This window comes from Eptesicus fuscus, chromosome 4, assembly GCF_027574615.1.
Source record: "Eptesicus fuscus isolate TK198812 chromosome 4, DD_ASM_mEF_20220401, whole genome shotgun sequence".
Taxonomy (NCBI): domain Eukaryota; kingdom Metazoa; phylum Chordata; class Mammalia; order Chiroptera; family Vespertilionidae; genus Eptesicus; species Eptesicus fuscus.
Window position 1 is genome coordinate 71,697,234 of NC_072476.1, and position 14,305 is coordinate 71,711,538.

Here is a 14,305-nt window from a genome sequence, read left to right on the forward strand (position 1 = left end):
GACTCAGTAGATCTGCATTTTAACAAGATGCTCAGTTGATTCTTATGCACATTGAAGTTTGAGAAGTACTGCTGTTAAACGGAACATTGAAGAGGCAGATTAACTTGACCAGGAAAGACATTCTGGAACTAATTTGTAGAAAGATAATTTCAACTTTTGTCTATAATTTTTCTCATAGGCTAGCACCAACTTGTATGTGTACATAGTAAATGAGAATTTTTGGAGTAACAAAACAAATAATTTTTAACTTTATTTGTATTGTTTGCAGTATTACAGATATCCCTATTCCCCCCACCTTTGCCTATCTCTACCCAGCCCTCACCTTCCCTTCCCTCTGGCCACCACCACGCTGTTGCCTGTGTTTATGGGCTATGCATATATGTTCTTTGACAAATCCATTCACCTCCTTTCATCTAGTTCCCTTCTCCCCCATCTCCTCTGACAGCTGGCAGTCTATTCCATGTATCCATGCCTCTGTTTCTATCTTGTCAGTTTATTTTGTTCATTAAATTCTACATATAAGTGAGACCATGTGGTATTTGTCTTTCTCTGACTGACTTATTTCATCTAGCATAATAATCACCCATGCTGTCGCAAAAGGTAAGATTTCCTTCTTTTTTACAGCTTCATATTATTCCATTGTGTAAATGTACCACATCCTTTTTATCCATTCATCTACTGATGGGCACTTGGGCTGTTTCCAAATCTTGGCTATTGTAAAAATGCTATGAACATACTCTTTTTGGTTGGTGTTTCAGGATTCCTAGGATGTATTCCTAGAAGTGGGATCGCTGGGTCAAAAGGCGGTTCATTTTTAACTTTTTGAAGAAACTCCATACTGCTTTCCACAGTGGCTGCACCAGCTTGCAGTCCTACCAACAGTGCACTAAGGTTCCCTTTTCTTCACATCCTCACCAGCACTTGTCATTTTTTGATTTATGAATGGTAGCCATTCTGGCAAGTGTGAGGTGATACCTCATTGTGGTTTTAATTAGCATCTCTCTGATGATTAGTGACATTGAGCATTTTTTTTTCATATGTCTATTTGTCATCTATATGTCCTTTTTGGAGAAGTGTGGTTCTTTGCCCACTTTTTAATTTGGTTGTTTGTCTTCCTGGTGTTGAGTTGTACAAGTTCTTTATGTGTTTTGGAATTCTTTTGTATATTCCAAGGAATGGGAAACTGATTAGACCAATCACTTGCAACTTTGTCTGGCTTAGACCTTGATGACTTAAGTTTACTGATAGTGAAATCCTTGGACAAATGTTGATTGTGGAATTATTTATCCTTTTAAAGGCAGATGAAAGAAAATAAAACACGCACTGACCCATTTCTCAGTAGAACTAAACTGGTCTTATATGAGCTGGGCAGGCAGGCCTAGAAAGTGGGCTTCATTTGTTTCCATTTTCATAATTTAAACTTCTGCTAATGAGCCTATAACATAATACTTTAATCCATGAACAGAGACAGTTTGGTCTTGTCATCTGGCAGCTATTCATTAATATTGGTGGCTGGCAAAGATCAGACGAATTAATAAAGACAGTTTTGTGCGTTCAGGATGATGGTTGAAGCTTGGCCAACTGTTCCTTTTCCTGTCATTGAGTTGAACACCCTAGTATTTTTGTGACTCGGGTAACCACTGTGGGAACTACTTAATTGGAGTGATGTGGCAGAAAATAAAGTCTTTGTTATTAGCCCTCTGGGCTAGTCATCCTTGCCTCTGAGCTGTGCCTACATGGAGGTGTTTGTGCATAATACAGACATAACTGACATCAAAGTAAACATAATGCAATAGCTTTCCAAGAGAGAAAGCATTGTTGTTACCTTAGGGTCTGACATTACTTTTGACAATCTGAATCTCAGAGTTTATGAGAAACATCAATAATAATAACCACCTTTTGCATAGATATAGCACCTTTCTCCCCAGGCTCTGAGTGTTTTGCAAGCATGAAGTGTTATGTGTAGAAGGGGAAGATGGAGTGGGAAAATCTGGCTCTAGACAATTAAGAGCTAAAAATTTAAAACAATTTTCTCAAGGAGAATGGAACATAAAGGGGACAATTTAGGATAGAAATGAAGGATGTTGGGTCCAGCTGAGACTGTAAGGGTAATTTAGCAATCACCTGACTCAGAGTTTGTCCAGCTAAAAGTAAACATGGCTTTAAAACAAGCTCAGAAATCAGTGAATCCATGAATATCTCTGATTTTTGCTCATAACAGTTAAAATACTAAAGTTAAATCATAACTACTGGTTTTACAAACTCAGCTAATATAACTTCGAAATTATTTGAAGTGTGTGCACATTTTATAAACACAGTCAAAATATTCCTTTTGATCTGGAGAGTAATGATAGTAAAACCCATCACCACCAGCAAACATCATTCATTGTCGACTTTGGTCCCTGGGGGCAGGGCCTATCCCTTATTTCATGTTGGTATTCCTTGCTCCTATACTATGCCTTTCCTACATTACATGCTTAATAAATGTTTACTTGACTTTAACTTTTGTAGGTGCTTTAGTAAAAACTGTTTTTCATAGTCTCTGCTCAGTTACCTTTGGCTTTCAATTTTTTTTGGGCTGTGTAAAATTTCCCCCCACATATAATTGTATAGATTAAATCTGTTCTAGAATGTTATCTAGAATTGTATCTTTTAAACATAATTTCTATATTACACCTATGTAAATTTAAAGATTCTGACTCACAAAGGATGATATTCTACTAATTTATGAGATGATTTTAAAAAAGCAAAGAATGCTGTATTTAATTTTAAAAGATATAATGAGTTTTTAAAGGCCTTTATTTAAAACTAGAGGCCCGTTGCACAATATTCGTGCAAGAATAGGCCTTCCTTCCCCTGGCTTCACTCCCAGCCAGCCGGGAGCCGGCAAATCCCCGTTCCTGGCTCGACTGCTCTCGGCAAGTCCTCACTTCTGTCTGGAGCACCACTCCAGTAGTTCCCTCTGCCGCCCCCTTTCCCCTCATAGCAGGCTTCACTCTGTTCAGCACCTGCATATGCAAATTAACCTCCATCTTTGTTGGGTTAATTTGCATACTCACTCTGATTGGCTGTGGGCATAGCAGAGTGATGGTTAAATTGCATGTTTCTCTTTTATTAGGTAAGATTGTATTCTTGGAATAGAATCTTTAGATTCAGATGGAGTGGTTGAAATTTCCCCCAGAAATGTTACATTGTATTTTGTAGGGTGATATTCATATGACAGCTGTAACTGTAATATGCTTTACAAAAATCACATATATATAATATTTGTAGAGCTTATTTCTTTTTTTTTAGAGCTTATTTCTTTAATGTAGCTTAACAGCTTCAGAAAATGATTCCATAGGTTTTGCAAAGGAAGATGCAGTACTGGTGAGAACAGCTCTTTAATATTTTGGAAAGCACAAGCATAATATAAGGATGTAGCCACTGCAAAAGATAAATGTGGTAGGATTTAAAGATGTGGCAGGAGCCCCACACTGACCTGAGGGTTCTGTAGATTAGTAATGATAATAATATTTATATATTGCCTTACTCTTTTGCTTCTTTGGACCTTAGAAAGAGATGGTTGAGTTGATGACTTTTTTCTATTCATAGCACATTACCATCATTATCCATTCAAAGCTCTTATTTTATTTTATCCTTTTTATCTCTCCATTCCCTCCATTTCCATTTTTCTCCTTCTCATAGATATCCCCTAAACAAATGTGGTTGATATAGATATATATGAGGGATGTTGATATATATTTGGATAAGTATGCAACTTTATTTTTTAATTTTTCCATTTAAAATTATTTTTATTTTTCAATTAAAGTTGACATACATTATTATATTAGTTTTGGGTGTAAACCCCAGTGCTTAGACATTCCATAACTTATAAGTGATCATCCTGATAAATCTCCCACCCATATGACATCATATGTAGTTATTAGAATACTAGAGGCCCGGTGCATGAAATTCATGCACGGAGGGGGGTTGTCCCTCAGCCCAGCCTGTACCCTCTCCAATATGGGACCCCTTGAGGGATGTCCGACTGCCTATTTAGGCCCGATCCCACCGGGCAGTCGGACATCTCTCTCACAATCCTGGACTGCTGGCTCCCAACTGCTTGCCTGCCTGCCTTCCTGATTGCCCCTAACCACTTCTGCCTGCCAGCCTGATCACCCCCTAACCACTCTGCTGCCAGCCTGTTTGCCCCCAACTTCCCTCCTCTGCCGGCCTGGTCACCCCTAACTGCCCTCTCCTGCAGGGTTGATCACCTCCAACTGCCCTACCTTGCAGGCTTGGTCCCTCTCAACTGCCCTCCCTTGCAGGCCGGGTGCCTCCCAACTGCCCTCTCCTGCTGGCCATCTTGTGGTGGCCATCTTGTGTCCACATGGGGGCAGGATCTTTGACCACATGAGGGCAGCTATATTGTGTGTTGCAGTGATGATCAATCTGCATATTACTCTTTTATTAGATAGGATAGAGGCCTGGTACAGGGGTGGGGGCCAGCTGGTTTGCCCTGAAGGGTGTCCTGGATCAGGTGGGGGTTCCCTTGGGGTGTGGGGCGGCCTGAGCGAGGGGCCTGTGGTGGTTTGCAGGCCGGCCACGCCCCCTGGCAACCCAAGCAGAGGCCCTGGTATCTGGGATTTATGTATCTTCTACAATTGAAACTTTGTAGCCTGGAGTGGAGCCAAGCCTGGGGCTCCCTCCGAGGCCAGCAGCCATTTGTGTTGGGGTTATAATTGAAACTTTGTTGCCTTAAGGGGGTGGGCCCAGCCAGGGTGTGTGGAAAGCTTTGATTCCCCTGTTGCCAGCGGCAACCCTGGCCTGCTCTCTCAAGCTCCATTCTGCCGCCATTTGTTTGAATTTGTTTACCTTCTATAATTGAAACTTTGTAGCTTGAGTGGAGGCTTAGGCCTGGCAAGGGCAGGCGGAAAGCTTGGCTTCCTCTGTTACCTAGGAAACCTTGCTCTCTGTGGCTGTAGCCATCTTGGTTTGGGTTAATTTGCATACTTGCTCTATTGGATGGTGGGCGTGGCTTGTGGGTGTGTCGGAGGTATGGTCACTTTGCATATTTGTCTATTATTAGATAGGATTGCTGAGTATATTCCCTATGCTGTACTTTACAGCCCTGTGACTATACTGTAATTACCAATGTGTACTTCTTAATCTCCTCACCCTTTTCACCCATCCTCCCACCTATCTGGCTATTGTCAAAATGTTCTCTGTATCTATGAGTCTGTTTCTGTTCTGCTTGTTTGTTTATATTGGTTTTTAGATTCAATTGTTGACTGATATATATTTATTGCCATTTTATTTTTCATATTTTTTAAAAATATTTTTTTCTTTTCAAAGAAGACCCTTTAACATTTTATGTAATACTGATTTGGTGGTGATGAACTCCTTTTTCTTATCTGGGAAGGTCTTTATCCTTTAATTCTAAATGATAGCTTTGCTGGATAAAGTAATCTTGGTTGTAGGTCCTTGCTTTTCATTACTTTGACTATTTCTTGCCAGTCCCTTCTGGTCTGCAAAGTTTCTGTTGAGAACCAGCTGACAGTCTTTTTTTTTTTTTTAAATCCTCACCTGACGATACAGGCAGTCCTCATGTTATGTCGGACTCCATGTAAGTCATTTCATGGTTACGTCGCCATCTCTGATAAATACTGATAATACAGTATTTACCCTTGTATGTACATATGTGCTTTATGATTTTTATTATTTATTTACCACAAGTAAAGGTCAGGAATTGTTATCTTTTAATTTTTTTTTAATTTTTTTTTTTTACTGTTTCACTTCATTACTGCTGTGTATGTGCTCCATGTGAGTGACATAGGTGCTTATGTAGGTGGGTTCCGACTTACGGCGAAAATTGTGTTATGTCATGCCGTAGGAACGGATCTCTGACATAACCCGAGGACCTACTGTATGCTTATTAATTTTAGAGAGAAGGAGAGAGAGAGAAAAAGTGAGGGGGAGAGACAGAGAGGGAGGGAAAGAGAAAGAAAGAGAAAGAGAAAGAGGGAAACATTTGATGTGAGAGAGAAACATCGATTGGATGCCTCCTGTATGCACCCCAACTGGGGATCGAGCCTGCAACCCAGGCATGTGTCCTGACCGTGAATCAAACCAGCAACCTTTCAGTGTATGGGACGATGCTCAACCAACTGAATCACACAGGCCAGGGCATTAGCTATTATATTGTCAAGATTTCTGCTCCTTTTTTCTTCTCTTCTCCTCTGGGACTACAATAGTATGTACACTGTTTCTCTTAAGGGCATCCCACAGTTTTCAAGGACTTTCTATACTCTTATTCTTTTTGCTTTGTTCTCCCCTGACTAAATAATTTAAAATGATCTGTCTTCTACCTCACAATTTTTTTTTCTTTTGCTTGATCCTGTCATTGATGTTCTATATTAATTATTTAATTTTTTATTCATTTTATTTTAAGTTCCAGAATTTGTTTGGATTTAAAAATAATTTTTATTTCCTGGTTAAACTTCTCATTTTGTTCATGTATTGTTTTCCTGATCTTGTTGAGTTGTCTTTCTGTGTTTTCTTGTAGCTCATTGAACTTCCATCCATAAAACAACTACTTTGAATTATTTATTGGACAAATAGAAAATCTTCATTTCCTGTAGTCAGTTACTGGAAGATTATTGTGTTCTTTTGGTGGTGTCATTTTTCATGTTCCTTGAAGTCTTGTGTTGCTGTCCTTGCATTTATTTGAAGGAGTCACCTCCTGTAGGCTTTACTGACTGGCTTTAAAGAAAAATACCTTCTGACAGTCTTGTTAGGGATTCTGAGGCTTTCTTTAATCTTTTCTATGTATACTTGTGCTCTACACTTTTTGTTTCCTCTTCGGTTGGGGGATACCTTAAGATTGTATGCCTTCTCTTGATCCTGCAAAGCCAGACTATATGTTGTCAGCCTCCTGTTTATTTTCTCTTGAACAGTGCTGAATGCTCAAGTTCAAGTGCTTTCTCCCAATTTTGTAGTCAAGCAGGCTTTTTGCACATGCTCACCAACTGTCTGCAAAGCCTCACTCTCACCACTATCAGAGGCATGCATGTAGAGAAAGCCAGCTGTAGGTGTGGGTGAGGTGTGCAGAGCATTGGGAGTGCACATGGGCCAGTTTGGGGGATCCATAGGTTACACATTTCCTGTAATTCATTGGTGGGCTTTCTGATTCAGTGCATGAAGCAGTTAATAGGCTCCATATTTCTTTGATGCCCTCTGAGAGCCATGGCTGCTGTTCTCCCAGCCACTTCCCAGTTGTGTCACACATCCCAGTGTTCTGGATGGTGAGAAAGAAGTGGTTCTCTGGTGATTTCTTGCACTGCTGAGGAAGCTGGGATTTCTTCAGATGATCTCAGTTTTCCCCATGAAAGTAATCATGGGCCAAGAAGATCTCTTTTGGCACTGAGCTATTCTACCTTGGGAGAGGGGTGATGTGGATAAAGTGAAACTGCTCTTCCTCCCCTGTTGAATACATATAATCTTGGATGTTTTTGCTCCAATAGTATGCAGGGGCTTCTCTGCTGGACGCCCAGAGTTCCACAAAGGCACTCTCCTCCATGGGTGGTTGTCTAAATCAATGGTTTTTGGAGGAAGTCCATAAAAAACTGTTGGTCTGCCATGCTAATTACATCACTCCCTATTTTAATGTTTTAAGACATAATATAAAATTTATCAAGTAAGCCCTTATGAAATGTACAGTTAAGTAATGTTAAGTACATTTACATTATTGTGTAACCAATCTCTAGAACACTGATGATTATTTTAAAATCAGATTTCCTTAGAACTTCTTAAATTTTCTCAATACTAATTTGTATGGGATCATCCATTATACTTCAGTTATTTCTTCTATAAATGAAAAATGTTCTCAATGCTAATCTAAAATCTAAGTTCCTTGAGATCAGGTACTGTAAGGACTTAAAATAATTTTATTTATTTTTAAAATTTTGAAGTTTTGAGTAGTATTCTAGGTTTCTAACACAATGTCTCACAGTACCAGCTGTACCAGTTAATAATGCGGATTTTTTTCAATAGATGAAGTTACACATATGTTGATATATAAGCGATTTTATACGTATGCTATTTTGTTGTATTGACAGCTATTTTTACGCTTAAAAATTTCAAATTTTGTGCCAAAAAAAGAGCATTTGCGGAAAGTTTTAATTCATTATTTTGAAGAAAAGTGCTGCTGAAAGTTATCATATACTTCGGTAAACTTATGGTGAACATGCTCCATCTCAGGATACTTGTGAACGCTGGTTTAAACGCTTTAAAAGTGATGATTTTAATGTGAAAGACAAAGAACATCCAGGTCAACCGAAAAAGTTTGAAGACCAACAATTACAAGCACTACTGGATTAAGATGCTTGTCAAACTCAAAAACAACTTGCAGAAAGATTAAACGTTGCTCAGCAAACAATTTCTGATCTTTTACAAGCAATGGGAAAGATTTTAAAGAAAGGAAAATGGGTGCCACATCAGCTGAACGAAAGACAAATGGAAAACCGAAAAGTCATCAGTAAAATGTTGCTTCAACAGCACGAACGAAAGTCTTTTTTGCATCGAATTGTGACTAGCGATGAAAAGTGGATTTATTTTGAGAATCCCAAATGCACAAAATCATGGGTTGATCCAGGTCAACCATCAACATCGACTGCAAGGCCAAATCGCTTCAGAAAGAAGACAATGCTCTGCATTTGGTGGGATCAGGAAGGTGTGGTGTATTATGAGCTTCTAAAACTAGGTGAAACTGTTAATACTGATTGCTACCAACAACAAATAATCAATTTGAACCACGCTTTGATCGTAAAATGACCAGAATGTACCAGAAGACATGGCAAAGTAATTTTGCTTCATGATGATGCACCATCACACACTTCAAAACCAGTTAAAGACACGTTAAAAGATCTTGCCTAGGGGAAGTATTAATCCACCTGCCATATTCACCAGACCTTGCTCCTTCAGATTACCACTTGTTCGTATCGATGGCACACGCACTTTCTGAGCAGCACTTCAAAATGTATGAAGAAGTGGAAAATTGGGTCTCTGAATGGTTTGCCTCAAAACAAGAAAAGTTCTATTGGGACAGTATCCACAAATTATCTGAAAGATGGGGGAAATGTGTAGCTAGCGATGGACATTACTTAGAATAAAGCTCTTTTGATGTGTCTCTTGAAATTATCATGTTTTCTTTGTTTACAAAATCTGCATTATTGACCGGTACACCTGGTATATCCTAGTTCCTTTGTCCTTTTTATAAGTTTCAGAAGCATATTGTATATCTACAAGAAATCCTCCTGGGATTTTCATTAGTATTGCCATCAAGGTCTGGAAGTTTCTTTTATAGACCATTTTAAACTGGATCCAATTTTGTTAATGGTTATACAACTATTTATGTTATCCATTTGCGCTTGCATGAGTTTTGTTTGTGATATTTGAGAAATTGGTCCATTTCATTGAAGTTTTTAAACTCATGTATGACTTATAATATTATTATATTATTTCAACGTCTACAGTGTCTGTAGTGATGTACCCTTTCATTACTTTTATTGCTGAGTTGTTTTTTCTTTCTCAGTCCCTCTTCCCCAGAATTTGCTGGGTTTTATTTTATTTATTTATTTTTTGATTGTTGAAAGGTGTCTCTGTGGTGGGGATTAGTCTTAGGTGAAAGGTCTCCTTAGGTCATAGTTGAGCCTCTGTCTTTTTCTGGGCATGTGTGGTTACTTTCTAAATTTCTCTGTACATGTGGTTGCTTTTGAATGTCCTAATCCTTAAAATCTCTGGCTCCCCAGAGGGGGAAAAAGGCAGTAGGGGAAAAACCCCCCAAACATGCTATTTCTTTAAATCTCCTGGAAGCAGCTTCAGTCAGTCAGGGTTGAAACAATGCTGGCCAGAACCTATGCTAGCCAAGATTTCCCCTGCAAGCTGAAAGCTTTTTAAATAGACTTCAGAGTTCCAAAATAGTCCACACAGTCTCTGACAATATAATTGTTGTCATCTAGGTAGAGGGATGGATTCCTGATGCTTCCTAATCCTTGAGTTTTCTGGAGGTCTAGTATAATCTTCTATAAGGTTCTTTTTCAGCTGTCCTAAAAGGAACCAAGGGAGAGTGCTCCAGCCACCACTGGACCAGTGCTTTAGAGACCAGAAGAGTATTCCTTAGATCGGAGTAATGAGGCAGTGGGCAAACCCCTAAATAATGTGGAAAATCAGGATAAAATTTAGGCTACCTGGGCAACCATGTTGCCTCACTTGAAGATTGTCCTTCCAGGACTAAAATCCTGGTGTTCTTGGGTTTTGTTTCACTAAAGATGATTCCCCCCCTTTCCAGGGCTAGTCTCTACTCTTTTAGTCTGTCTTCAACTGCATGCAGACTGCAATTTGGGGCAAACTTCCCCTTGGGAGTGTGCCTTTATCAAGTGCATTCAAAATGAATACAAAGATGAATCATCGGAGATCCAAGTTCTCTAGGGACTGTCAGTTAGATTGGGAAACTGCCCATAACCAATATACATTAAAGCAGAATGTATGGCCTTCTCTTATTGGTGTCTAGCACATTCTGCCTTGATCCAAAAAGTAGCAATTTTATGTGATTACTTTTTTAATCTCTATGCATCTGTGCCCAATACATGTTTGTTGAATTAATGTATTGGTTGGGATACTTGTATTAGGTTCTCTCTAAGAATTTACTGCTAGTATCCTGATTTAAACCTAACAATCACAATTACAAATATATGTATGAACATTTACAGACATATTTATAAGTAGCTCCTAAGCCAGTGATTTGGAAAACTTGCTACTCATGACTCACCTGAGGAATTTTCCCCAAACGCTGATTCCTATGTTCTAACAATAGAGATTGTTTGAATGAATCCAGGTAGAAGCCAGGAATATATATTTTTCAAAATACATATTGGGTAATTATGATATGCAGCCAGAGTAGAGAACCATAGCCCTTTGATTACCTAAGAAAGTCTAGTAGTCAAAATGGAGTGATGAAATGTCCTCTATTCTTTAGGGATATTCTGGGTTAGATAGTACAGGATAGTCAAGAGCACTAGTTTTGGAGTTTGGAGATTGGGTACCAATCTCAGTGTATCCACTTCCTAGCTGTTAGCCTTTGACAAACTACCTAATCTTTCTGAGTTTCAGTTTCTTTATAAAATAGGGACTATACTAGTCGGGCTACTGTGAGGATTTATGTAAAGCCTCAGAACACAAAATGTTGGCCAGATTTATTATGGTGTACACACGTGCCATTGGATTAGTCCAGATGTGGACGGCCCTTTCTCCAGCTAACTCTTGAAGAGCTCCTGGTCCCCTAGCCAAGTAAGGATGCCAAGGGACTATTAATTGGTAAGCGCCCGCTCGCTGGACTCAGGTGCTGTGCCATACGCATCCACCAGGGGCCGCTCAAGCTACCCAAGCTCTGCATACAAAGTGGGCACCGCCCCTGCGCCTGCTCACTTAGAGCCTTTGAAGTCTCGCCCCTACCCCCACCAGCTTTGGGCTACAGCTCCTCTAGTGGCTACTGTAAACCAAGCCTCTGTGGCGGGTACGGCAGCGCCTGGGGGACAAATATCTTCCTGCTTCTGTGGATTCTCCTTTGCATTACCTCGTTCTGTGGGCATTTCTGGGACGGCAAGTATTAGCTCCATTGCGCTCTGCTCCTGAGAAGTGGGAGGAGGCAGAGGCCAGTGCAGAGTTCGGGCTGACTGTGGCCTGGGCCTGGCAAGAGGCTTTACCCTGATGTTGCGATGGCTGATCGGGGGAAGCCGAGAACCTCAGGGACTGGCAGAGGTAAACCCCTGGGTGGAGCCTGCCTGCCGGCGGAAGCTTCTGTGGGAGCTGGGATCCCGTGTCTAGAGACAGTGGAGACCATGTTGGAGGAGGGGCTTGCGTGTTGTGAAGCCAGGTTTCGGGTGGAGGAGGTTGGGTGGGGGGGAGGGGAGCCTCTTTTTATTGCTATTTTGTACTTTTGATTCTCTGAGAGTTAAATACAGTATCTTTGTTCCAAACGGTGAGAAAACTGAATCTGATGTGGTTCAAAACGGACTCAAGGATACTCAGCTAGTCTTCTCCCTACTTAAGTCTCATATCCATTTAAAAAAGTATCTGACCTACGTACTAGAAACAAGTGGTGACTGCAACTTTACATTTTTTCGTTTACTTGGTGTCACTTCCCCTAATTGCTCAGGAAATATAAAGTTGATTTGAGTTTTTATACAAGAACCAAAAAATATATAATTAACTTTTAAAATTAATATTTTGCTTCAAAGTCAAGAAAATGATTTCCTAATTAATTGCTATTTTTGATAGTCAACGCTTTCTTCATGGGACTGAATAATTGAATAGACTGTAATGAGGTTTATATTTGAAATGTTGCGAATATAAAAGTTTTGTAACTTAAAAGTACAGAGGTGTGAAATTTATTTCATATGCCACCCAAGAATATAATTTGTGCTGAATTTCCTTTTATTTCTCATAGAAAATATGTTTTAACTACTAAAAATAGGAAACTTGAATTGTTGTAAATCCAGAAACCTTACTTCTCAGTCTTCCTCATATCTTTGCACTTGAAGCTTATTCTCTATTTTTTTAAAAAGCATTTCTTATTTGAAATTAGGTGTATTTAAGATAGGCTGAAATCCTAAAGATTATAGGAGAATTGTGTAAAGTTGAGTAGTCCACATAGGATATATATGACAATTCTGTATAGGACTCATTATTTGATGAATCATAGAATTTGATTAACTAATTCTGCCATACCTGACAAGCTTTCATTTGGGGAAAGTAGTATATAGTTTTCAGAATTCTCACTTTTGATTTTCACTGCTAGAAGGTCGATGCGATAAATAAAAAAATACTGCTTTAGTGTGAATTTTTTGGAAAACATTTATGCATGTTAAGTTGTATATTTCTTAATGTAAAAGTATTTCAGTTTTATAACTGCTGTGAATTTGTACATTATCCGAAGCAATGATTTGCCCTAAATTATGCAATAACTTTGAATCTAAGCTTCTAATTTAAGCAGTGTTTCTCTGCTGGAATAATTTTGCCCATTAGGGGACGTTTGGCAATGTCTTGAGACATTCTTGCTTGTCACAGTTTGGGGTGTGGGGTGAATTTCTGTTGACATCTATAGAAACTAGAAATGCTGTTGAGCATCCTACAATGTACAGGATAGCCCTTAACAAGGAATTATCTGGTTCAAAATGTCAATAGTGTAAAGTTTAAAAAACCCCTGCAGTTTAGAGGGTAAGAACAGAGGTTTTATAAAATAGTAGTGGATTTGACTACAGAAATGGGGTTAATAAGTCCTGCCTTACAGAGTTATCGAGTTATATGTGCTTTGCAGTGTTTGGCATATGGGATGCCACCTAATACTCTGTAAATGTTAGTAATTATCTTTATCAATGTTATTTTTCAAAGTTGATTTCATTGAATTCATTGACTCTAAATGATTTCCTTCCTTTATTCATTCAGCAAACATATATTGTGTGTTTTATATTTTGCCCCTTTGACCTGCAGTTTTGTTTCTGCCAAGTTTCAATTGAGAAACACCCATTTTAAAATATTGAGTTGGATTGGTTCATTAATTTTTTAGGTCAGGTTTATTGAAATATAATTTCATAAAATAAAATTCACCTTTTTTTCTAAATTTATTGTGACTTGAAAACACAAAAATTTATGGTGTGGATTTATGGTAAGAAAAATGTTTTGTGTTAAATTGGCAGTCAGTTGATATTAGGGGAAATAATACAGGGTGGGGCAAAAGTAGGTTACAGTTGTGAGTATAGGAAACACAGAATTTATTCTTGTATTATTATTTATTATTTTTCATACCAACAACTGTAAACCTACTTTTGCCCCACCCTTTATGTAGTATTAGAACAGGTTTTTAAATCTTATATTTTTAGATGTATAGCATGCAGTTTTACTGCAGTATGCCTTTTATCATAAATCATTTTATCTCTTTCTCTTTTGTTTTGGCTTTTTTCCCCATACAAGAAATCTCCTTTACAGACAATTGGTGAAGAACAAACCCAGAACCCCTACACTGAACTGCTTGTACTGAAAGCTCATCATGATATTGTACGGTTTCTGGTACGGTTAGATGACTACAGGTAAGAAACTCTAGTTATTCAATTAACTATTGTTTGGAAAGAGTTCTTAGGGAATTTTATATCAAAAACAACTTCAGAATTAATCCATCTCGTCTAAAAATCTCAAAACTGATCATTAGCAACATTTAGTAGAAATTGACCTCTGAATCTTGGTGAAATGCATATCCGAGGTCTTTTTT

The 14,305-nt window shown here is 38.7% G+C and overlaps 1 protein-coding gene across 2 annotated transcripts in view; it reads left to right on the forward strand.

Moving 5' to 3' along the window:
* The window catches only part of WDR41 (WD repeat domain 41), a 130,223-nt gene that overhangs the window by 62,451 nt on the left and 53,467 nt on the right, over positions 1 to 14,305 (forward strand). The window contains exons 1-2 of one of the 2 annotated variants that reach the window (XM_008161959.3): positions 11,656 to 11,799; positions 14,011 to 14,126. In XM_008161959.3, coding sequence (XP_008160181.2) covers positions 11,749 to 11,799; positions 14,011 to 14,126 — 167 coding nt within the window. In that variant the 5' untranslated portion in view covers positions 11,656 to 11,748. Of the gene's footprint in view, positions 1 to 11,655; positions 11,800 to 14,010; positions 14,127 to 14,305 lie in introns of those variants that run through there. The other variant, XM_054715138.1, reaches the window with a different exon arrangement.